This window comes from Solanum stenotomum, chromosome 12 (assembly GCF_019186545.1).
Source record: "Solanum stenotomum isolate F172 chromosome 12, ASM1918654v1, whole genome shotgun sequence".
Taxonomy (NCBI): domain Eukaryota; kingdom Viridiplantae; phylum Streptophyta; class Magnoliopsida; order Solanales; family Solanaceae; genus Solanum; species Solanum stenotomum.
This window is the reverse complement of record NC_064293.1, coordinates 26,577,982-26,602,690: the sequence shown is the minus strand read 5'-3', so window position 1 is coordinate 26,602,690 and position 24,709 is coordinate 26,577,982. Positions and strand designations below refer to the sequence as shown.

The window sequence follows — 24,709 nt, the reverse complement described above, 5'->3', positions numbered from 1 at the left end:
TTAGAGCTTCCAGACTTACTTGAGAGGTAGCGGTTCATTCCAGACGTGCCCTCAAGTTATCTATATTTATTGTTTTGTTCTATTCTAGAACTTTACTATGAGACTTGTATATTTTATTCAGATTCCGTATTAGAGGTTTGTACATGTGACAACCAATTCTGGGGTTATGTTGAGTTTATTTAAAGACTTCCGCTTATCTTTCTATCTTATTCTTGTTTTATTAATTTCGTATCGTCGGGTTTTTGGGTGTTAGGCTGACGTGTCCGGTGGGGTTTGGACACGTGCCATCACATCCGGTTTTGGAGTGTGACAAACATGATTATTATGCAAGTGTACATGGTAATACAAGGTTTAGGGAAAGAACAATTTAGTCCCTACTATGCGCTAATCCGAATTTAATTGAATCTTTAAGTTTTAAATAGACCCTCGGCTAAAAAAAGAAAGAAGAAGAAATTGAAACATGACCCAATGATATAATGTGCCATAATAGCAAGTTGAGCCCTAGGTTCTAGATATATAGATGTACCCTCGGCTCAAAAGAAAAGAAAAAATCAAAGCACATGGTCTAATACAAAGTGCACGATATATTCAAAGCAAATGAAGCAATCGATAATACACGATTCCTAAATTAAAAGGAAGGAACTAATAGAACGTCAAATAGTTAAGATTTTGAGCTTTTGCCAAATACCAATCAGTTCAAACATTGAAATCTCCTACTATGAAATCAAAATCAAGTGTTTTATCAATTTCTTGCATATTTTTAATTTTGATTTACACTTTCTTGATATTTACATGAAGGGACGTTGGTTTTAATTAAAATTTAAATGTCTAGCAAAAAAAAAGAAAGATGACAATATCTCCCTGTTGGTTATGCCCCCTACCCCCCACACATCAACTTACTAAAAACCAATTTTCATTAAGTCAACCTTGCATTATTAGTTCATTTGTGGTCCACCATAATTTGGCATGGTGCATCCTACATTTTTTAAATTTAATTTGTGTTAAAAGGAAATTATTTATATCCACTCTTATTTTCCCTATATATAGCTCCAATAGTTTTTGATTTTTATCATTCCTCTCCTTCTAACTTTAGCTACCTTTTAATTTATTCTATCTTTCTTCTAATGGCAAGTGGAATGAAAATATGGTTTGTGTTATTGACTACTATATTGATGATCAACTTTAGGCCATTTTTAGTAATGGTAAAGGGTGAACCACAAGTGCCTTGTTTGTTCATTTTGGGAGATTCTTTATTTGATAATGGAAATAATAATAACCTCATCACTACTGCAAAGGCTAATTATCCACCTTATGGAATTGATTTTCCTGATGGTCCTACTGGTAGATTCACCAATGGAAAAAATTCAGCAGATTTTCTTGGTTCTAACTTCTTATCCTCCTCCTTCCATTATTTAATTTTTGGTGTCTTAATTTTATGCTTCTTTTATTATTTATTAGTAATATAATTGCTGCTAATTACTAGTGGCGGAGCCACCTTAACCTCCTTCGGCGAAAAATTATATTATTTATAATTGGTTAAAATAATATTTACGTATATATAATAGATGTTGAACCCCCTTCAGCTACTTCGTGTGTCTATTTCTTCAGATTTTAAACTCCTTATTAAAAATTCTGGCTCCGCCACTGCTAATTACTATGGATATATAATATGGTACGTACGCATGAAAAATAGACGATTTTAATTATATCACCCTTCAATCTGAATTAGTCAATACATTGTTAACATTACATATATATAAAACATTGCTCCGGTAGACGGTACATAATACGAATAAGAGAAACTCTCTTAGGTGTAGTAGCATTTTGTGGTAATACGGTACGTAAGACATAGTTTTATTGAATATCTAAATATGTTGACATTATTTTCATAGTGATAATTAATTAACAATATTTTAGTAATGGTACAAATATAACATACTTTCATTTAATATTATAAATATTGTTTACAATGTGGTAGAGATTATATCGTACTGAATATATTTTTATTTCCTATATTTGCAGCTGAATTATTGGGTTTTGATAAGTTTATTGAGCCATTTGCCACAGTGAAGGGTGTGGATATATTAAGAGGTGTAAATTATGCATCTGGTGCAGCTGGAATTCGTGATGAGTCAGGAATACATTTGGTAAAATACCACCACATACTTTTCATGCATACTATATAACCATTTGAGATAATTATATTCAGAATTTACTAACTCAGTTAATTCAAATTCGCTCTATATATACGTACGGCCATTAAAGAGGAAAGGTGCCACTCCTACCATGAGTTTTTTCGCAGGGCTCAATCGAGATCTCTACTTAATGGTGTAGGATAATAAGATTACCCACATGTCTAGTCCAGACATATATTTTTTTTTGTCAAACGTGGTCTAACAATATTCTAAATTTCATTCTCGTTTGAGTTTTCAAAGAACGTTTGACGTTGAAGTTAGAAAAAATAAAATATAATTTCGAAGTAAAAGTTGGATTTCTTGTTGTTGTGCAAATAGTAGGGCTTCGACCACAATTTTAACTTAGAAAAAAGGTTCTACTAGTTCATTTAAATTGTGACATCAATCTGAAAATTGAAATTTCTTTATTTTCATGTCAAATCCACAAACAGACGCATCATAAAAAAAATTGATTTGGGTATTTACGTCGCTAAACATCCTATACTATAGGTAGTTTGGCAAAATAGCCACCAAAAATTAATTATTTCTCATAGACTAGGCAAAGATTAGCCACTTAAAACAATATTTATCAAACTAATTAAGAAGAACTAAAGACTAAATGACCATTTTTTTTCCAATGAAAATGCTCTCTTATTAACACTTACAAATTAATTTTTTTAAAAATAGTATTTTCAAATCAGTTATGCATAAAAATAAAGATCTCTCAAATAGAAATTCATGAATCCTTTTTTCTTCGCCTAATAATAATACGCGCCCCGTGAGAACTTGACAAAGAAAAAAATTGAAAGGACTCATTTCATTTTGCCTGTTTATAATTTTGTTAGGGAGATAGAATCAGCTTGAACAGGCAATTGAGAAATCACAAAGTGACAATTTCCCACATGTCTACTCTACTTGGAAATAAAACCTTAACTATGGATTATCTAAGCAAATGTATATACATTGTTGGAATGGGCAACAATGACTACATCAACAACTACTTGATGCCTCAATTTTACCCATCAAGTCATTTGTACAAGCCAGAAAAATATGCTACAATCCTAATGCAACAATATTCAAAACAATTAAAGGTACGTACAAATCAATAAATCACTTCTTATTTAACTTTTCTTTTTATATATATATACACTCATTATAACTAACATGTTCCGATCCATTTTAGAAATTGTATCGTTACGGAGCAAGAAAAGTCGCTGTTTTCGGTGTAGGTAGCTTAGGCTGTATTCCAGCAGAATTGGCTATCTATGGAACAAGAGACACAATATGTGTCGATTCTATAAATAGTGCAGTTCAAAAATTCGCGGACAAGTTTAAACCAATGATCGATGATTTCAACAATAATTTACCCAATGCGAATTTCATCTACATCAATGTAACTAGCATTGCAATCGGAGATCCAGCAGAAATCGGTATGTTTATTAAACATATTGAAAAACGTTACTTCAACATAAATTGAACTATATATACTGTCAGTATAAAGAATTAATTTTATATGTTATTATTTGATTGTAGGTTTAACAAATCTAGCTGAGCCATGCTGCGAAATTTCGAGTTTCATAGCTAAAGGGCAGTGTAGGAATGGAGGTGGTGCATGTAGTGACAGGGCATCACATTATTTTTGGGATGGTTTTCACCCAACAGAAATTCCAAATAAGGTCACTGCTATAAGAGCTTACACCGCTCTTCTACCAACTGATGCTTATCCTTATGATATTAGCCACTTGGCAGCTAGTACATTAGCTCTAAATAAATTGGGACAATCAGGGGCGGAGCTAATGTAGAGCATGCGTGTTCTATCGAACTTATTAACTTTTATGTGTAGCTTTGTCAAGCATTAAATAAACAACTATTTGTGTCTATTATATGTGATATTATTTAAGACATGAATGATTATCTTTGAGTTGATCGATGTTGATTTCTAATGGTGCATAATTAAGTCTTTTGCAATTTTGACACAATAGCTTGAAGAAGTGTTAAAAGTTCCTCTTGCGTGTTAGTAACGTTGGGTAGATAGTATTATTTTTAAGTAGACTAGTACAAGTTACCTTTAATGCAATTATTATGAGTGTTTAATGGAGACCAATTAGACATCAAATCCAACCAAAAACCATTAAAGATTGGGTCTCTTTACCATGTGTTCATGTCAAGTTATGACTTGATTTAATTTTGTGTGGTGTTGAATAAAGAAAAAATGGCAATATTTAGTTTGGTTTTATATTAATTAAAATAATTTATTCAATTGAAATCGAATCAAACTGACATTTCACACTAGAGACATCACCTTTAGAAAAATAAATTTGTAAAATTTTCTTCAATACTTTTGTCATAGTTTCTATATTTGGCGTGTTATGTTAGGTTTGAGCTTATATTACCCATATATTTTCAAGAATAGTCCAATAAAAATACTCTAATATTTACGGTCCATGAGCTTGTATTATACGTATGGACGTATAGTAAAGAAAGAAATATCATGTTCTACCAAGCAATAGGAATATTGGAAGTAATTTTTGCACACGAATTGTCCTCCAAATGAACTGATATTTAATTTTGGAGACTAGTTTAGGAACTAATTACTTAAATACATTCTAGTTGACAATATTACGTATCTTACCAGATTTTGGTGCCTCAAGATACATCCAGATACATATATATCAAATACATGGGGTCAAATTTAGGTGTAATTTGTTCTAGGTACATTGTATCCAAGTGGATTCGCATGTATTTGGGATACATGACCAATCTCGCTTGCCTCTCTCCCAGCTCGATCTCCACTCTCCCATGTATCTGGTATCCCAGATACATGCGAATCACTCCAAATACATGTATCTAGTGAGATTCACATGTATTTGAGATACATACGAATCTCGCTCGCCTCTTTCCTATTTTTATGTATTTGGTAGCATACATGTATCTAAGTGTAAGATACGTAGAAAAATCTTAATTAATGGTATGATACGTAATATTTTAAAAATATAGGAGTAGATATGACATTGAAGTATGTCTAATTAGGTAGTTTTTCCTTTAAATTTTAGATGAGTGGAAGTGATTTTTGCACGATTGAGCTTTTAGATGATAAAAATTAAAGATCACCTGAATATACATATAATTGGTATTAAGAAAATTTAAATAAATTAAAAATTAAAAAAAAATACATAATTGGTATATACTAAATTATCAAATATAAACTTTAATAAATTGTATTTCATATTTGATATTTTAATTTACGATATGGTGTTTAATTTTATTTTATTTCAAATTTGATATTCAGATTCAATAAGCTACTTAAAAATTATCAAAATATTGCTACGACATATACCGAACTACAAACGAACTTACAATTACTCATAGTTTAGATTATAACACAAATATAAGAATATAATAGTTTTAAGTTATTTTATATTCAAATGTAATTCATGGTTTGTGAGGTTTGATTTTGTAATTCGTTACAAAGCAAAATATATAACATTTTTTTAATAAAGGATGAACAAAAATAATATAAAAAATCTATAAATTAAACAAATGTTTAGAGGAAAATATCTCGTATACAAAAATAATTTTATAAGTCTAAACCAGTGTTTTTTACTATTCACGATCTAATAAGCAAATTCGAAATCAGTTGTATTGCAATTTTTTCTCGATGAAATATAAAATAAATTTAATATAAAATTAATTTCAAAATTACTTGTTTTTTTCCCTCGCATCAAACTAACCGTAAAACTTATTAAATTGATATTGCTTTAATTTCGTAAATGACACAAAGTAATTTTTATCTTTTGATAAATGACAAAAAATACTTTTATTGCGTATCTTACATGATTGTCTGGAATCTTTTTTTTTTATCTGATAAGTTAGGTGACCTAATTCTTATACTCCCTCTGTCCACTTTTATTTGTCATGTTGCGCTTTTCGAAAGTTAATTTGACTAATTTTTAAAGTTAAATTAGATTATGTTAATTGGATATTTTTTTAAAAAAAATTAGATATTCAAAAACTATACGAAAAGTACTATAAGTTGCAATTTTTTGCATATCAATATGATGAAAATATACATCGTAAAATATTGATCAAAGTTCTTATTGTTTGACTCTAAAAAAGGAAACCATGACAATTAATTGTGGATGGAGGGAGTATTTTTGAGTCCACAAATTTAAGTTCATTAACTTTGAGATTAAAAAAAAATCACTTAAAATAAAGTTTTTCAGTAAACTACTTTATAATATAATTTAGTTTTTTATGTGAGTTTGTCGTATTTTTGTATTTTTAAAATAGTAATAAAATCTGCGTATTACATGTGGGACTATGTTGTTGACGACTTTAAAATACAAGTACCATCACAATTCCCTATCACTTTTCTTCGGGAGCGTTGAGTTTCAATTATGACAGACAGCAACCGGCGATTGTGACGTTCGTGTCCGCGGGCAAGATGAGGATCTCTGGCTATCCACCGTTGTCGGTGATTATATGGTAAGAACCTTCAACTTCCTCTTGCTTTCTTCTAGATTCGTATATCGGTTATTTTTGAGTCCCGCTCTATGTCAAAAAATCAATTTACTCGTATTTGGTTGGTCAAAATAATATTTTTAGAAAAATAAGTTTCTTTTATATGGCCAAAATAATTTTTCTAATTAGAGTAAAAGAAATAATTTCGTAAGTAATAATTCAAGTTAATTATCTCTTTCCTGCCCATCCACAATCCTTTGGCCATCCCACCTCCGAACCCTCACTCCCCACTCAATTCTATTCACATGAGAAGTTTTTTGTTAAATTATATATAAATACTTTTGAGATAGTAATTTTTTACTTACAACTATTTTACTTTTGAAATTTAACTCGAAAAAAAAAGGAAGAGTAAAAGCATTTCAGGGCAAAATGCCCCCTAAATATGTTTCATTTTCCACATGCTGGTTATGCCTGTGGCCCACATCCAGCTACTAAAATAAATTGCATGAGATCTTTTTGATTGAAGAAATTTCTTTATCACTGATAGTTTTGATTTTAACTATTCTTTTCCTTTAATGGCTAATACTGGCTTCATTGTATGGTTTGCGAAGGTGATTACATTGCTAATTTGTATGAATTTAAAACCCTTGTTGGTAAAAGGTGAACAACAGGTGCCCTGTTTGTTCGTTATGGGTGATTCTTTATTTGATAATGGAAATAACAATAATCTCCTCACTGCTGCAAAGGCGAATTATCCACCTTATGGAATTGATTTTCCTGATGGTCCTACTGGTAGATTCACCAATGGCCGGAATGTAGCAGATTTCCTTGGTTTGTCCTAACTTCTTCTTCTTCTTCATCTTCTTGTTTATTCTCTCTTTTTCTAATGTGGTCCCTTAATAAGGGTGTGTTCGGTACGAAGGAAAATGAGAATTAAGTATGGGAGGTGGCGGTGGAGGTAGAGGATGTCTGGTAGTGAATACGGGGGCTATGTGAGTTGGGGCGAAGATAAGGTGTGTTGAAAGTTGGGAATGACACAAATTAAAGTGAAATGTCAATTGTTTTTTCTATTTCTGTTAGCCAAGTCATTTTTATCATTTTTTAAAGGTTTTCTAGAATTTTGGTCAATCGAACATGAGAAAATTGAATAATATTTTTATGTTTTCCACCATACCGAACACACCCTTAACGCTCAATTGATTCACCCAACCGTGTTGATTCAAGCAAATATTGGGTGGGAGATGTCCCTATACGTCCAGAATATCACACTATCCACTTATTTGACATCTCTTGGCTACAACTTTTACTGAATATCTAAGTAGATTCGCATTTTCATAGTAATGCTTTAACTTAGGCAACTCTTTAGTGATGTACAAATAGCATACTTTAATTGAGTATTTCTAAACTACTACTTAAGATTTGGTGGATCCTAACTAAATGTTTTCCTACATTTGCAGCTGAACTGTTGGGTTTCGATAAGTATATTGAGCCATTCGCTACTGTGAAGGGTGTGGATATGTTTAGGGGAGTGAACTATGCATCTGGTGCAGCTGGAATTCTTGACGAAACATCAATTCATGTGGTAATAGTACAATTCATCATGTCCCTCGTCTAGGACGGGCATTTTTTTGTATTTAGATTAATGACAATAGAAAGACTTCTATCGTTCTCATTGTTCAGGGAGATAGAATCAGCATGAATAGGCAATTGCGAAATCACAACATGACAATTTCCCACATGTCTACTCTGCTTGGAAACAAGACCTTAACTAAGGAGTATCTAAGCAAATGCATATACATTGTTCAAATGGGCAACAATGATTATATCAATAACTACTTGCTGCCTCAGTTGTACTCGTCGAACCATATGTACAAACCAGAACAGTTTGCTTCAATCCTAATTCAGCAATACTCAGAACAATTAAAGGTACAAATGGAGTTTCCGTTAATCAATTCCTCTAATTTAGTTTTCTTGTTTACAGATTACTAACTTTACTCCACAGACTTTGTACCTTTACGGAGCAAGAAAAGTTGTTGTCTTCGGTATAGGAGGCATAGGTTGTGTTCCATCAGAACTCGATTTGTATGGGACAGGGGACTCTGTGTGCATCAACTCTATAGATGGTGCAGTTCGAAAATTCTCTGACAAGCTTAAACCAATGATCGATGATCTCAACAGTAATTTACCCAATGCAAAGTTCAGCTACATTAACTCTACAAGCATTGCAGTACCAGATCCTTCATCCATCGGTATGTTAAAACATTTCACAACCAAAGTTGAATTAAGGATCTAGAGTTAGTTGATTCAGAATGACTCTGACTCTTTGATCATGTTGTACATAGAACAACTCTTCTTAGATTTGGCTCTCGCTGTACACTTGTATATAGAATGTTATTTGTGATGAATACAATCATCGTGCCCTCGTATTTAGCTAAATTTTGGTTGCAGGTATAACAAAACTACGTGAGCCATGCTGCGAAATTTCGGAAGGGAAGTGCAAACATGGAGGAGGTGTATGCAGTGATAGAGCAGCTCATTATTTTTGGGATGGTTTTCACCCCTCAGAAGCTCCAAATAAGGTCACTGCTGAAAGAGCTTACACTGCTCTTCTATCCACTGATGTCTATCCTTTTGACATTAGTCAGTTGGCTCAGCTCTAAATAATATAGACTTTAGGGCTTGTTTAGTTAGGGATCAAGTTATCCAGGGATTAGTCATCCCACCATCAACACGGGATAAAAGTAACACTACATTCCCAGATCCTGCGATTTTATCCCTATCAAACATTGGATAAATTCATCCTAAAACTAATCCCGGGATTAGGCATGTATAACTTATCCCAATCCTTAGATAAACACTATTCTGCTACCTCATTTTGTATAATGTAATTGATCCTTCAAATATGAGTCAAAATGCTTAATTAGAGCTTAAACTTGATGCCAGTATGCTTAGGCTAAATCTAGCTATTGGTACTTGCAAGTCTTAGACAAGATCTCTTAGGAGTATTAACTCCACTGTATGCGCTCTTTTTGTGTCCGGAGGTTAGGTTGCCATGTCCCCCTCTGGCTCTGTAATTTTTGTTCATCTTATTAACATGGTTTTAAAAAAAAAAGAGCTTAAATTTGATTGCTTTGCACATAACTTGTGAGTTCTATATATTGTTTGCAGTAAAATTGTCTTGGATGAAGGATACCTGATACCATCTGCTATTGATTTTATTTAAATTTTGATGAAGGACACTAGTTCCAATATGTCGCAACCTAACTCCAGTTCCTCATGTTTATGGCATATTTGTCTGTGTTAACAAGACTAATTTTTGGACCTCTTGTTAATATTTAACTATCCTTTGACATGTAACTGAGGGATGTATAGTCATTTTTTAAGGCGGAAACAATATTTGGACAAAAATATTTTGAGCTAAACACGGAAAACTCCAACACAGGGTGCTGGAGATGGAAGGAAGCTTTGACAAGTGAAAGTCCAGTACAATGTGCTGAAATTCAAATATAAATTCTGGAGTTTTGGACAAATGTGCAGTTCAAAATTGAGTAATGAGCCCATTTATGTTACAGTGTGGGCCTTAAGTGAAGATATCCCAAACATTTGTTCAAGAGGATTTCCATATAGCTGATTCTCAAAGAGAATGAATTTATCATGTAAGACGAAAGAATTTATCAACCAATTTGGGTCCTTTGATGGATTTTATTGATGTGGATGATATTAATGTAGACACGTTCACCAAAAATATATGAAATTAACAATCAACTAATATGGTAAGATGACCTTTTTGGAACGGACTAAAAAGGAAAGAGTGTCACATAAAATGAGAAAGAAGGAGAGGAAGTATGTATTATATGAAGTTGAATGCAAAAAAAATGTAATAATTAAAGGAAAGTGAAGAGATCCAAATTAGCACAAAAAAAGCAACATAAATTGGACAGAAAAACAGTTATGAACTTAATATAACAAGCATAATTCTTCATAGTTTACTGCCTGAAAAGGAAGTACACCAAGCAAAAAAATACATGTCCACTTAATTAACATACAATATTCAAGAGTCTTAGCTCATGCAACAAGTAATTAATATAATATGGTATACATACTTAAGTTGATCATCTTCAGTTCCAATAATCTTCAAGCTTAATAGTAGTCTTCTTTTGTGGATTATATGTAGATCACATCAGAAAGAAGACCATCTCTCAAGCACATTAGCTGTTCAACAAAAAGAAAAAAAAAAGATACCTTTAGTACCGTTTCATTTTATGTCTTAGTTTGACTGAGCACGATGTTTATATAAAAAAAGAGTAAAACTCACACTAGTTGAATAGGGGGTTGGTCTTGTCTAGGGTAATGGTTGTTGGTTTGAAATCCATTAACTTGTAGATAGTTTCGAGTATCGAATTGCTGAGGTGGAGGCACAAGCTCATGATAGCTTGATGAACTCCCTGGCATCAAGTTCATCTGCTGATGCTGATGCTGAGCTCTCTCAGTTTCAGCAATCTGTTTAATTTTATTCACAAAAACAAAACCAATGAGTTTCTGCAGAATAAATTAGTACTTAAACGAATTGATTGACTATTGAGTGCAAGCATGTAAATAGACGGCTATGGGTAGTTCAGATGCACTTAAAGTCAACTACAATAGTACTAAATAGAGAAACAAATAGACCTTTGCTCTCAGGTACTGATTGTTGTTGTGTAAATCAACTTCCTGCTGGTGTCCATTAAGTTACAAATTTGACATGAAATAGAAAACATTATGACCGAAAATGGATCGATTAACTTGAAATGAAAACTAACTAGATGAAATATTGTACTATGGCTTACCCTCTTCTGCATATACTCAATTTCAGCAAACAACAGCTCATTCTGTAATTTGAGAGTCAAATGTTAGAAACTAGAAATTGTAATTTTCATCAAAACAATAGCAACGTCTCAGTCCCAAATAAGTTGTGGTTTGCTATATGAATGATATCATTTGTTCATTTAAGCTCATTTCATACCATCATCATACTGAATAGTTAGTAGAAAATTGAAAATTTCATCAGAAAACAGCAATGTTACTAATTTAAGTACCTTTTTGGATCGGATTTTGCTAATCCCTTTTTCAAGTTTTTGTTCCAGACTCTTCAGGTCTTTGCCGTTCATTGAACCAAGAGATTCACCCAGCATGTTCCTGAACCAATGAAGTTAAGGTTAAACTGAAAACAATATGTGTATAATACAACAAAAAACACATGGAATTGTTAAAAGGAAAAGATAAAGAACACTAAAAACTTCACCTGTTTTGGTTCTGCAGATTTCCAATTTGTGCACGCAGTTTGGAGGCTTCTTGCTGGTAATACTGCGATTGATTGAACAACATTTTTACAGTTACCATAAGAGCCAACTTGTAATGTCTGCCACATATTGTTAAAAAAAAGACCTATATATGTATGTGCAATGACAAATTTAATACGATTTTTCACCAAGGTGTGTTAATGTGATTTTAGGCAAAGGGGATTCAGATGAACCCTCTTTAGCCTCTCAAACTCCGCCTAGAAGTATACTCCTCGAAGGTGATGGTGTTTGGCGAGACCCCTACCACGTCCATAAAAACTTCAAACTAAAGGATACAAGTATTGGAGGGGGGACTTTAAAATATATAATTTATTCAGTGAAACATATCAGAAGCCAGCTACCATTTTGTTACAAAAGTTTCTGCAAATATGACAAGTAAAATAGCATTGGAGTGAGTAAAGATAAGAAAAGGGAAGTCCATTACTCTCTCCATTCCACTTTGCTTGACACTGTTTTCTTATTAGTCCGTTTATAAAAGAATGACACTCTTTCAGTATATTTCTTAATGAAAAACTTTCATAGTCACATAAATGATATTCGTATATAAGATCACTAAGTTTAAAAAAAATTATAATCATACATATTGTGATTATAAATTAGCCGCAAGCAATCAAAATGAGGCCTATTATGACACCTATCAGCAACTTCCAATGGGGGTTAGGGGTTCATTCCAACTGGACAAGAGACAAATGCCTTCTATGAGGCTAAAATATGACCAAGGCAAACTTTTTTGTTAGTTGGCCAGATAGGTTGTTCTTTTGACGACGGTTGGACGGTTTAAGATAGCTTCTTCTGCCCTCTTATTTGAAGGATAAATTTATATCCTTGTGTTATATTCGGAGGTAAGGCCAAGCCCTTCTCTTGTATTCATATTCCGGTATATAACACCCCAGACATGGGAAAATTTATAATTAAAAAAATGACTCTTCCAATTTCTTTGGCAGAAAAATTACGAATAAGGTTTGTGAAAATTGTTTTCAACTGGTGTTTGTAATACTTTGGCAAGACTTGAAAACCTATGCACCCCTAATGTCATTTCTACTACTCACCTAGTCCTTACTAACACAAAATAGTTGGAATTTCGAGAGACAATCAAGTTTATTTTTTATCGAAACTTCTCAATGATTATTTCTTTTAAATATTATAAGTAGTTAATTATTGTGATCTATAGTACTTTTTACATATTTTTAAATATTTATATGTCGGAATTCACCATCAAAGTTTGTAAGTTTAAATCATGAAACTCCAATTAAGCCCCATAAACTGAGACAAAGAGAGTAGTAAACTTTTTTCAAGTTTTATAGTAGTATAATAGTTGCCAATATTAGTGTTGGTGCTTTATTACAAAAGAAGAAGAATATTTCAACGATATATCCAGAGTAATCCCACCGACGAAAAAGAAGAATATTTCCGGTGTATGAAATTATACCTGAGCATTGGCCTCGGATACTGAACCAGTGTTTGAGGAATCTGAGCATGCTTTCTTGTACCTCTCGATTGTTGCTTTCACACTAGACCATGAATGTATATATATATATGTGTGTTAGATTGATAGATTCTTTTCAATCATAAAAACTAGTCTATTGACAGACATAATCACATCCTATTTCCAATATTTATTATTACATAAAATTAGATGGTCATTGACAAGAGGGAGTTGCTCGAATGGTAAGCACTACACTTCCAACCCAAAGATTGCAAGTTCGAGTCGCCAAGGGAGTAAAAGAGGTGGAAAAAAAAAAGATGGTCATAATTAAGATGTCCATAAGATGACTAAATCTTTCATGGCTATCAAATCAAAATCAAGATTTAAGAGAGGACAGATGAAACTCCCTAACATGAAAGACAAGAAAATCTGGATTTTTCTGTGCTACTAAGAAATAAGGATGTATACATCTTAATTATTCATTTATTCCTTTTGAATTGTTGAGATTAAGGAAGATAATTACATTTGATTTCTCCATTTTCTCTCTTCATAACTTCTAATACTGCTTTTGTTTTCCCTAAAATTAAACAAAGAGTAAATCTATATATCTTTTTCCCATTCACTTGTTTTTTCTACAAATATCAATTATTTTTAAAACACATGACAAACCAAGGAATTAAACGTTGCTAATTAAATTTCTATATATCTTTTTCCCATTCACTTAGTATTTATTTCTTGCTAATTTAGGCCAACACGCAAAGTTAAAAAAAAAAACAAAAAAAAAGTATTGTTTTGAGTCAGAAACTCAATGTGTCCACTCAAACATGACATTTGATACAATATTTTCTAGTTTATCAATTTTTAGACCTAAGACTGAAACAAAATAAATATAAAAACCAAAGACTGAGGGAATGACTCACATTTCCTATTCTGCTATACTACCTTAATTTCCTCGAGCTACTGATTGGCTGCTCTCTGCCAACCTGGCACAATTTCCCACAACATGATTGGTCCAATCTTTCAACGGTTCAGATTATTGCCACGTCATAATTACAATTTATTCCTTGGGTAATACCCATCAACTATAGTTTTTTACCCACCTAGGGTTTTGTTTCAATCTTATTGTAAGGTAAAGTGAATAGTTTGATAGAGTCTTGTCTGTCTCATATTTCAGCAGAATTCTCTCATTGGCTCACAATTAAAACTTGTACGGTCACCTTATCTCTCATCCCTATCATACATTACTATCAGAGGCGAAGCTAATATTAGGAATTTGAGGGTTTTAAATCTATTGAGCTGTCAATCTGTTTTGTTAGGGATTCACAAGTTATGTACTTAATTTTCTAGTACAAATATATGGTTCACGGAAAAGCTCTGCACCTACGAACTCCCACCTAGCTCCGCCCCTAATTACTATTTCACTTGTTTTGATTTGTTTATTTGGTTTTAACTTGATATACTGTTTAAAATATAAATAGAAAATGACTTTTAAATCTCGGGTCTTAAGTTAAAATAATGTCAAATGTACCAAAAATATTGTTTAATCTTGTAATTTTAAACACATACAGTACTAGAAAACAAGGAATTAGCTACGAACAATTAATTTCATTTAGCTACAGATAAACGACGGTTTGTAAGAAGAATCAATCAACCAGAAGCTTTTTAACGTCAATTAGATGAAGATTACCCACAAATTTCATGTTTTCTAGTAGTGGTGATGTGCACGAAAGTTGAAATTAAAGAGTTATCAGAAAAGAATAGAGATTTTTTTTTTAAACAGACTAAAAACAAAGTACAACAAACAAATTGAAATATAAGCAGTAACTTTTTTGTTTTTTTTTTAAAAAAAAAGTTACGTAAATATATCTATGCACAAGATCCTCTTGGAGTATTTGATATAACATAGCTAATAAGTGTACCCTAGTTTGAGTAAAAAATATTTGATTGGTTTACAATTTCTCTTTTCTTACAACTTCTGTTTCTTTTCTGTTTAAGTTCAAACATCTACAGATCCTTTGTGAAAGCATTAAACTGAGATATCTCAAACCAAAAAAAAATTAATTTTTTGTGTGAGTTTTCACCATTAGAGTTGGAAATTAAAAGAGAAATCAAAGAAGGGAAATAAAACCATTCCTTTAATTTACTATAATGTGTCTTTTCTCATCAAATTTGTCAACAAGTGTAAAATCTTGTATGACGTGACCAAAGATTCTTGTAACTGAGAAAAAAAAAAACTTATACCAACCACTCTCACATTTAACAATTTTTTGTAAAAAAATAAAAAGGTAGAGTGTTGATGACCCCATTACCTAAATGGTGTAAAACATTTCAACAAATAGCAAGTGAAGAAGAATGTCAACTTTTGTCTATAATTGAAATCTTTTTGAACTCTGATTGGTTAATTTCTCTACCATATCTGATATTTTGATTATCAGAAAGGCAAATATAAATTATGAAGCAAAAAAAAAATAGTCATAATATTTCTAGCAAAAAATAAGTTTAAAAAAACCCTAATTAGGGCAAGTTTGACTCATGACAAAAAAGAGTACTTCTTTCACTGATATTATTAGTAGTGAATGAAGTACAAAACCCTAATCTTGATTTTGATTGGTTGTGACATGTCATATTAATCTCATCACAAAGCAAGAATTAAGGAATTTTTTTTGTTGTAGCCAATTAAAATTTGACACCTTTTTTTCCTTCATTTTGTGTGTGAGAGTTTTTTTTTTGTTTTTTTTTATGAGCAATGGAGGAAGAAAATATATGCTGATCTAAGAGTTCTGATGAGAGTACTTTCTCAAAATTTCCACTTATTTTCTTACAACAAACAGATCTATACATCTTACATGTCTATCAACAAAATGGGATCATAACAAAAAAACTACCCTCTAATAGACCAAAATTGTAACAAAAATATTAACACAAAAAAGAAAGGAAAGTCAATCTTTGCTCAAAAGGCTTTAAAAAAAACTTCACAACTATATATATATGATCAAGTAGTTAAGTTTAGATCTCCCTAAACATTTATATATCATCATAAGATGTATAAAAGATTCAAACTTTCCAAAAATAAATCAAAATTCCCTTTTAAGAAAGACAAAAAACATTGAAAAACAAGAAATACCCTTCTTCACCTTCAAATATAAATACTTGTCATGATTTAATTTTTTTTAAAAATGTACCATAGTATTAAGGGAAGTATTAATTACTTAATTATAAAGATTAGAACTTTATGAAATTTAATTTACCTGTTGTTGGCATACTCATAGAGTCTGCCTCTGCTTGAGAAGACAACCAAAGCAACCTCAGCATCACAGAGCACAGACAATTCATAAGCCTTTTTTAGCAAACCATTGCGCCTCTTGCAGAATGTCACTTGTCGATTCGTCGTGTTTTCGATCCGTTTGATCTCAATTTTCCCCCTTCCTAGTTTCCTTTGTGGTGAGATCTCTCTTGTTAGATCACTTTGGAAGTCCATTCCTTCACCTACATCACAAAAAAAAAATTAAAAAAAAAATTGTCACAAAAAACACAATCTTGATCAAGATTTGAACTTTTTGTTCTACATAGACAAAAAGATAAAGAATTTGGATTAAAATCCCTAACCCCATATGATATTTAGTTATATTAATTCAAGAAATGGTTTTAAAATTGATAGATAAAACAAAGGGAATTTGAATAGTTTGAGTTGATGACTAACCTTGTAAGGAAAGGAAAGAGAAGACTTAAGTTTTTGGTTGCAAATTAGTATATAATATGAAGAGGATTTTGTAGATGCAGAAAATGGAAGAGACTTTGGACTAAGGGATAGGTATTTATAAAGTAAAAGAGTGTTTACTTTTATTTATTAAGTATGTTATGTTACTACTACTACTTATCTAACTAAGATTTTTCATTGTCTGTTTATTCCTATGCTAATTTTATATTAGACACTCAAAATTTTATTGCTTTTTTTTTTTGTTTCTATTTGTTATCTTGTGTTGAACAAGCACTATTTAGAAGGATGGTTAAATAAGGAATTATCTAATGAGAGATGATCACTCATTTCTTGGCCATTCATTTTTCTTCATCTCTGGTTTAAGTTTCTAATTTAGGTCATTAGTTTGTAAACATTTGTTTTTTATTCATAAGAGAATTTTGGGTGAGGGGTAGGGGGGATGGGTGGGTGAGGGTGAGGGTGAGTTGGGTGGGGGGAGGAAGTGGACAGAGTAGAAAATGACCCTTGAAAGTGACAGTGATGTTTGATGGGTGAAGAGAACATTGGAATAGGTTACACTCAAGCTTAAATGCTTCCCAAATTTTGGATTAGACCTTTTTAAGGAACCTCAATAAGCAAGATTTGGACCAAAAGAGGTTAAAATGTTTCCCAAATCTCTTAATTCTTGATTTCTATATGTGAACTCCACGTCTCCAACCCATAACAACCCCTCACCCCTCCTCCCCTGACAGATCCAAAATTTGAAGTCGATAAGTTCAATAAGACTAAATTCGTAATACCTCTAAAAATATGAGTTCAAAATCTAATATTTTTCAAAGTTAGATAATTCACATTTATATTTGTGTTTCGTGTTAAGAATATTGAGTCTGATTGAATTCGTAGCTCAAACGTTATATCCGCCTCTACCCCCACCATCACTACTTTAATTTTCTTCTACATGATGACTTTCCTACCCCTAAATGTACATATTACTTTGTGATCATTTTATTTTCTTCTCTTCCATATAAACTGAGACTGTAACTAGATCATTGAGAGGGGATAAAGAAAAGAAAATGACTAGATCAGTGAAACTAGCTATGACAAAAGAGAAGGTGGCTGCCATGTGACATCCAGTGCTCCAGTTTCTTTTCCATTGAAACTCTTCTATGAAACAACCACTTATATCAAGTTATACCATCATGTCAAAAAGTTACTTGTTTCTTTGGTAACAAGGCCAATAAATTTGTCTATATGGCCTCTTATGTGCTCAATGACCAACAAATTTACTTTTATCTTTTTCTACCTTTCCATTTTCTTGTCTATTTTACTTCCTTCTTTTATTTTTTGGGATGATCATGATTTCTTCATCCAATTTCATTTTGCCACTACTTTGCCTTTGACCTTACACTCTTAGGATATGATTCAACATTAAAATATAAGCTTAGTCCTTTTGCTCTAGACATTGGCCTAAATTCTTGTTCTTTTGCTCTTATTAATGCCTTTTTCATTCTTCTCTTCTATGCCAATCATGAGACATGTCTAACATTGCAATGACAATACATTGTTTGGAAAGAAAATACATGATTTTACAAGTTCCAAAGATATACATATGTATACATACACTATAACAAAAATACCTTTTACCTGCAATAAATATGATCATTAACAAAACCGACATTAGTTAATAGCCATTCGATCCAATGTCGCCCGCTAAAAATACATATTTAGTAGAAATTAAGTTATTATTGTTTACTAAATTAAGTTATTATTATTAACTAATTATTGCTAAAGATAGGGTGATATTGGAAGGGGAAAAGAGTACTATAGGAATTAAGTGTACAATATTATAAAAAAAATGTCTATTCCATTAGTGTTTTTGTGCTTAATTAATTATAAAGTGAAGAAATACATTGGTGGAACCCTAGATATAATAATTAACTACATGCCACAGAGAGGATATGAATATGGTTGGAAATGAATGATATTTACAAAAGTGCCGTAACTTTTTTGATGTGTCATGTCCACCAATTGTTGTAGCATGTGTACAATTTCCACTTAGAAATAAAGGAAGGCAGAGTGGGGGGTAGTCATTCAATAAAAACACTTCAATGCTTACAAACTGATTTTTTATTTCCATCCACAATTAATTTAAGAGGTTATAAAATTTGCTTCTATGAAACATAATAATAAACATGATCAAGTTCTTCTGATAGGGACGTGCAACAATCTTGTCATTTTTCTCCAAGTCTTGAGGGGGCTATACATAAGGCCCATTTGTTTTTAGCAACATAACATGTCTCGGTATATATCTGATTATTAAGATGTTATCTCAATGTTTGATTACTAAATAATTTAAATTAGGTATTTTATCAATATCTAAATGTGCATTATTTGCTTTTGTTTAAGAACTATTAAAGTCGTTGCTTGACGTTTTTATCGATCAAATGCATTACAAAGTGATCCAAAATCATCTTATATTTGAGAAATATATTATTAATAGCCCTCAAATCACAAGGGAGGAACATAACTGTAATCACAAATATTTATGAATGAAATCTTGATTTCATCATATTTTATTTGTGATTGTGGTTTTATTTTTTATCACTTTAAAACTTGTTGCAAATAAATATTTGTATTTCATTTCTTCTCTAATAAATCAAATCTGCAAATCTGGAGCCACAAAATAGCAAAAAATGGAAACTCTATTTTTATGGGTACTTCAAGTCTCGTCTTTGTGTTTCATCAAGTCTACACTTTGACAAGCTTTGAAGGGGCAATTGTAGACATCAAAATATTGTGTGAATGTACAAGACAAGACAAACCTTTGTTAGAGTTTTTGGAGGTTACTCTATCCTAAACGGCTAAACCTCATCTCATGCCTATATAAAAAGGTTTAACATATCTCCCTGAAAAAGGATATTGAATATCTTATAAACTCTTGGGGTATTCATAAAGAGACCAAAATCTTAAAAACTCATAAACTCCTGAGATATTCTTAAAGAGATCAAACCATCAAATACTATCTTTGTGTATAGCCACCGCCCGACATTCCTAGCGATCAAATACATAACAAGAAGGCCCAAATCATCCTACGTTTGAGAAATATGCTACTAACAGTTCTCTAAACATAGAAAAAGTTCAAAGAGAAAATCAAGTGAGGAACATAATTACTCACAAATCATCAATAAATCTATATTTCATCAAATTTTATTTGTAATTGCAATTTATTTTTCATCACTTTAAAATTTCTCGCCAACAATATCATTTTATTTTAAAAAAGAAATACTAAAAAGGAATGAGTAATGTCACATAAAATAAGTAATAAATAGAGATTATCTTAAAAAATAATAATAATAATTAAATAGTATATCAATAAAACATTAGAATCTTTTTAGAACTTTGTACTGTATTTGAATGATTCAGACTTTATTAAAATAAAATGAGTGATGTAAAAAAAAAAAAATACAATTAGTGGACCAAGATGAGAATAATTTAGTGTTGGATTCTTATTAAGTTGAAACAAATGGGGGTTAAGTGTCGAATTTAAAAAGTTAAGGAGTCAACTTGAATATTTACTGCCCTAAAAATAATTAATAAAAAGAGTTGAGATAACTGATCGTCTCATAAGGTGAAATATGTTGTAGGTTCATTTATGATTTATTCACTAAAGAAATTGGCTTTTTAAATTGTTGAATCTAATTTTATTTAAAATAAGCACAATATAACTTATAATTAATGAATTATATGACTAAACGTTAAAATTAAAAGAAGAAAAGAGTCAATCATGGCTGCAGAATTTAGATACAAATATTTATACTTTCTTTTCTCTTATTTCTGAGTTTCAATTTATCACCAAACATTTCAAAAATATAATTACGTGTCCAATTGTTACTAATCCTCTGTTAATTATTTCTAGAGTTCTCTAACATTAGAAAACAGGATCACTAACAAACAATGTGGAAATTGTGACCATGAAAATATGGCCGCCGCCGCAAACTCATTCATGGTTCGGATTAATAATCCACCTATTTATTGAGAAAATTATCTGGAATGCTAAACATCTAGAGTGTATTATGTAATATAATTATAATTTTAATTATTTTTAATTTGTGGAAATAGTTTCATAGAATTTTGCTATTAGGTTTCCTGATCGTATAAATCCAGAATTTGTACAATTCGGTTCTAAGTGTATAAATTTAAAATTTGTATAATTCGATTTCTAAATGTAAAAATCCAGAATTTGTATATGCTTACCCTAACTATTTGTATACGATTTATGAAAAAATCATAATGAATTACTGTGTTTGTATATTGGCAAGCGAAATATACAAACGAAGTTCTGAAAAATTCCTATGTATAAATACGGAATTTGTATAAACTTACCTTGTTTGTATATTCACAAGTGAAAATATACCATCTGCAACCTTCATTGCAAACAAAACTATAGCTATAGAGCACAATTATCGAAACTTTAGCTATAAAGCTTTATTATGTCTATTATCTTTTGCTATTTTTGAAATTTTTAAGAACTCATAAATATATTTTAGTTTTTTTTTGTTTGATATGTCATGCTTTTCCAAAAAAAGATATTAGTTTTATTTGTTAATTAAAAAAATTAGAAAATTAAAATATGGTAAGATTTGGCAGGGTTGGACTATATGACACATTATTTTGCCTATCTCAATAATCTAAGAGCTCGTTTGAATTGACTTAAAAAAATAATTTTTAAGTCAAAAATAAAAAGTCAAACTTAAATGACTTTTAAGTCAAAAAAATAAAAAAATAGGGAGAGACCTATTTTTGGTTTTTGATTTATTTTAAGTCATTTTAAATTTATTTTAAGTCATTTTTTACCTTGCCAAACACTTTCTAACTTATTTTAAGTTATTTTTTTATCCAAAAATCAAAATGTTACTTAAAAATAGATTTGACTAACTTTTAAGTCAATCCAAACACCCTCTAAATAACTTTTGAGTAGTTAATAATCTGTCCAAATTTAACCCAACACACATTACCATTATCTATATGTCCTATCTTGTACCACAACATTTACTTTCATTTCTTCTGTTAGGCCTCGTTACACACAATGTTCTAGCCAATTCAAATTGTAATATTTGTACATTAATGATTAAAGGAGCTCAATTTAATAATAAAAACAAATGTCTTAGCAATTATCGTACGTACAAACAACATGTTGGGCTTGGCATTTCACTTACAAATAGTTCACAGAAGAAGTTCAGACTATTTGAGCCATTTTCATGAATCATGATGTTATCCATTTTTTTTGTCCTTAAAACCTTAAAAAAAAAATCTTATGACTGTTGGATTTGATAGTCAAAGAAGTATGAATGTGTTGTATCATCTTTTTTTACACAAACATTTTGGTCATAAAGTATTTTAAAAAAAGTAAATAAAGAGGCCAGGGTACTTACATAAACCTTGTGATGTCATTTTTTTTTCTATATTCAATTCATCAAAATTGATTAATTTGAATGGAATTTCTTTCTTTTCTTGGTGCATATATCCTGGTGCTTTCAAGGGATATTACTGCATTTTTTCCTTGAGATGGAATTAAAACTTTATAGAGATGAAATCGGCTTATACTCTCTCCGTTTCAATTTGTTTGACCTGTTTTTTCTTTTTAGCCTGTTTAAACTTGTGAATTATTGGGAAAAATAGTGCACGAAAATCATATTATCAAAAAAAGTTCATTAACTAACGCACATTAAAAACTAAGAAAATCGTCTAATTTTTGTTGAGTGACTCCTAAATGCTAAAAAATGGCGTGGATCATGGTGAGTCTATACTTATTGTTCCCCAAGGTCATCATGGAGGGTCTGTAAAACTAATGGAAAAAAAGTGTCCAAAAACCATATCACCAAAAAGTTCACACACGAAAAACTAACAGGATTCTTAAGAATGGCCATCTCCCTTTTTAGCAACTATTTGATTTCAACTTTCCATGTGACATGGTTAAAACCACAAGATTAAATGACATGATTATGACATATCATTAGTTTAAGACCATACAATGTAAAAGTCTTCTTTATTTTCATTTTTTTTTTTTCTAAATCAAATTAATAGGTAAAACAAATTAAAACGAAGAGAATAATAGAGAATAAAGGAGGGGGTTGGGGGTTGTGGAAGTTAAACAGAATCCTTAAATGTCAAAACTTCTAAAGGGAAATGCAAACAAATCTTCACCATATCTTAGGATAAGGACCACATTGATGCATGCAATCAAGTGGGACATATACTTTTAATTTGTAAGTAACTTTCAAATTCTACATGCTACATTAGCATATTTGGTTCTTGTTCTTTCTCCAAGTGCCAATAGGAAAAAGAAAAAAAATGTGCTCCAATTACATATTATATATATATATATATATATATATATCATAGTCCATGGTTATTGACATACAACTTTAATTCTATTGGGAGTGTGTGTAATATGCCAAATTCCATGTGGAATACATGTGAATTTGAGAATATTATTTGTGTTTCTTGGAAAGTGTATTCTTTGTTATATTGGAGTTATTCCCTTCTTTCTAAAGTTAAAAAGTCTTGATTATGGTTGTTACATTCTATGCCAAAATTCTTATGCTCAAATTCATATTGGTACTATATGGGAGGTCATCTAATTTCCTAGTGTTAGAGATGTGTATACTTCTAAAATCTAGTAAAGAGGCATTGGCGAGTAACTTCTAGCTCAGTTGGTTGGCTACCTGAACTCTTACCTTGTTGGTGAAGGTTCTATTCTCAACATTGTAATTCCCTCCCTACTTTCCCTACCATAAGAAAAACGTTACTCTCTTGTGGGAGACGTGTTAACTAGGGGTATAAATGGGTGGTTTGAACTAAATTTTGACAAACGTAGGTTAAATTAATAAATGAGTTACTATTTAATTAATTCCATTTAAAATTAGGAAATTACATTTAGAGATTTTAAAAATAAGTAGTATTGAACTTTTAACCTCATTTGCCTCGTGAGCAACACTTTTAAATAACTTTTTTGACCTTGAAGGTTTGCCTGTGGGGCAGAACTAGTTAAACTTGAATTTGTGCTCATGAGATAAACGGAGTAAAAAAGGCAATATATCTTACTTTAAAGGCCATTTTTGTAAATCACCGCTCAGAAGTTAGTTGTGGATCAAAATTAGCTAAATTAGCAGTCATAGCCCAACTCTCTTACCAAATTTCAATTTTTTTTAATTGTGATTTATTCAATTAACGAAAAAATTAATTTTAAAAAATCCTTTTTTATTACAGTTATAAAAATTATTTTATTTAGATAAAGCAATTTTATGGATCAATTTCGACTACATATATTGTTCATCGTTTCAAATTTCAAATAAATTAAATTTGAACGAATTATAACAGACTAAATTTATAAATAAGCAAATCATTAAATCGTTTAAATTTAAACAGATTGGACAGGTCATAATTTTACTAACTTACTATAGGTTTAGAGTAGCTACTCACTCGTGGTACATGTAGTGATACTGTTACCCGTGTATATCAACTCTCGAGCTTTTCACTCCTCTCTCATGGATAGCATGAGAGGATACCGCTACTCTCTCATGGATAACGTGTATCAACTTTTTATTCAGCT

At 31.1% G+C, this 24,709-nt stretch overlaps 3 protein-coding genes across 7 annotated transcripts; 2 read left to right on the top strand and 1 right to left on the bottom strand.

Annotated features, from left to right (window-relative positions):
* The first annotated feature begins 1,067 nt into the window (after positions 1-1,067).
* Positions 1,068-4,110, top strand: LOC125848520 (GDSL esterase/lipase At1g29670-like). Its single transcript, XM_049528403.1, has 5 exons — positions 1,068-1,380; positions 2,023-2,147; positions 3,020-3,265; positions 3,358-3,604; positions 3,708-4,110. The coding sequence occupies exons 1-5, from the start codon at positions 1,125-1,127 to the stop codon at positions 3,974-3,976; spliced, it is 1,143 nt and encodes a 380-aa protein (XP_049384360.1). The 5' UTR covers positions 1,068-1,124; the 3' UTR covers positions 3,977-4,110.
* Positions 4,111-6,551: 2,441 nt separating this feature from the next.
* On the top strand, positions 6,552-9,567 carry LOC125848521 (GDSL esterase/lipase At1g29670-like). 2 transcript variants are annotated; one of them, XM_049528405.1, is made up of 6 exons: positions 6,552-6,659; positions 7,296-7,466; positions 8,093-8,217; positions 8,316-8,561; positions 8,638-8,884; positions 9,084-9,567. In XM_049528405.1, the coding sequence occupies exons 2-6, from the start codon at positions 7,325-7,327 to the stop codon at positions 9,293-9,295; spliced, it is 972 nt and encodes a 323-aa protein (XP_049384362.1). In that variant the 5' UTR covers positions 6,552-6,659; positions 7,296-7,324; the 3' UTR covers positions 9,296-9,567. The 2 variants fall into 2 exon arrangements, with proteins under 2 accessions (XP_049384362.1, XP_049384361.1); XM_049528404.1 differs by lacking the exon at positions 6,552-6,659 and having other exon boundaries at positions 7,178-7,466.
* Positions 9,568-10,570: 1,003 nt separating this feature from the next.
* LOC125848522 (floral homeotic protein AGAMOUS) lies at positions 10,571-17,257 on the bottom strand. Of its 4 annotated transcripts, none has more exons than XM_049528407.1 (9): positions 17,239-17,257; positions 16,649-16,886; positions 13,404-13,485; positions 11,917-11,978; positions 11,711-11,810; positions 11,462-11,503; positions 11,304-11,348; positions 10,951-11,135; positions 10,571-10,847 (listed from the first exon to the last, which is right to left on the bottom strand). In XM_049528407.1, exons 2-9 carry the CDS (start codon positions 16,876-16,878, stop codon positions 10,844-10,846), a joined length of 750 nt encoding a protein of 249 aa, XP_049384364.1. In that variant the 5' UTR covers positions 16,879-16,886; positions 17,239-17,257; the 3' UTR covers positions 10,571-10,843. The 4 variants fall into 4 exon arrangements, with proteins under 4 accessions (XP_049384364.1, XP_049384363.1, XP_049384365.1 ...); XM_049528406.1 differs by having other exon boundaries at positions 17,101-17,246; XM_049528408.1 differs by lacking the exon at positions 17,239-17,257 and adding an exon at positions 17,101-17,226 and having other exon boundaries at positions 11,304-11,345.
* Between the last annotated feature and the right edge of the window lie 7,452 nt (positions 17,258-24,709).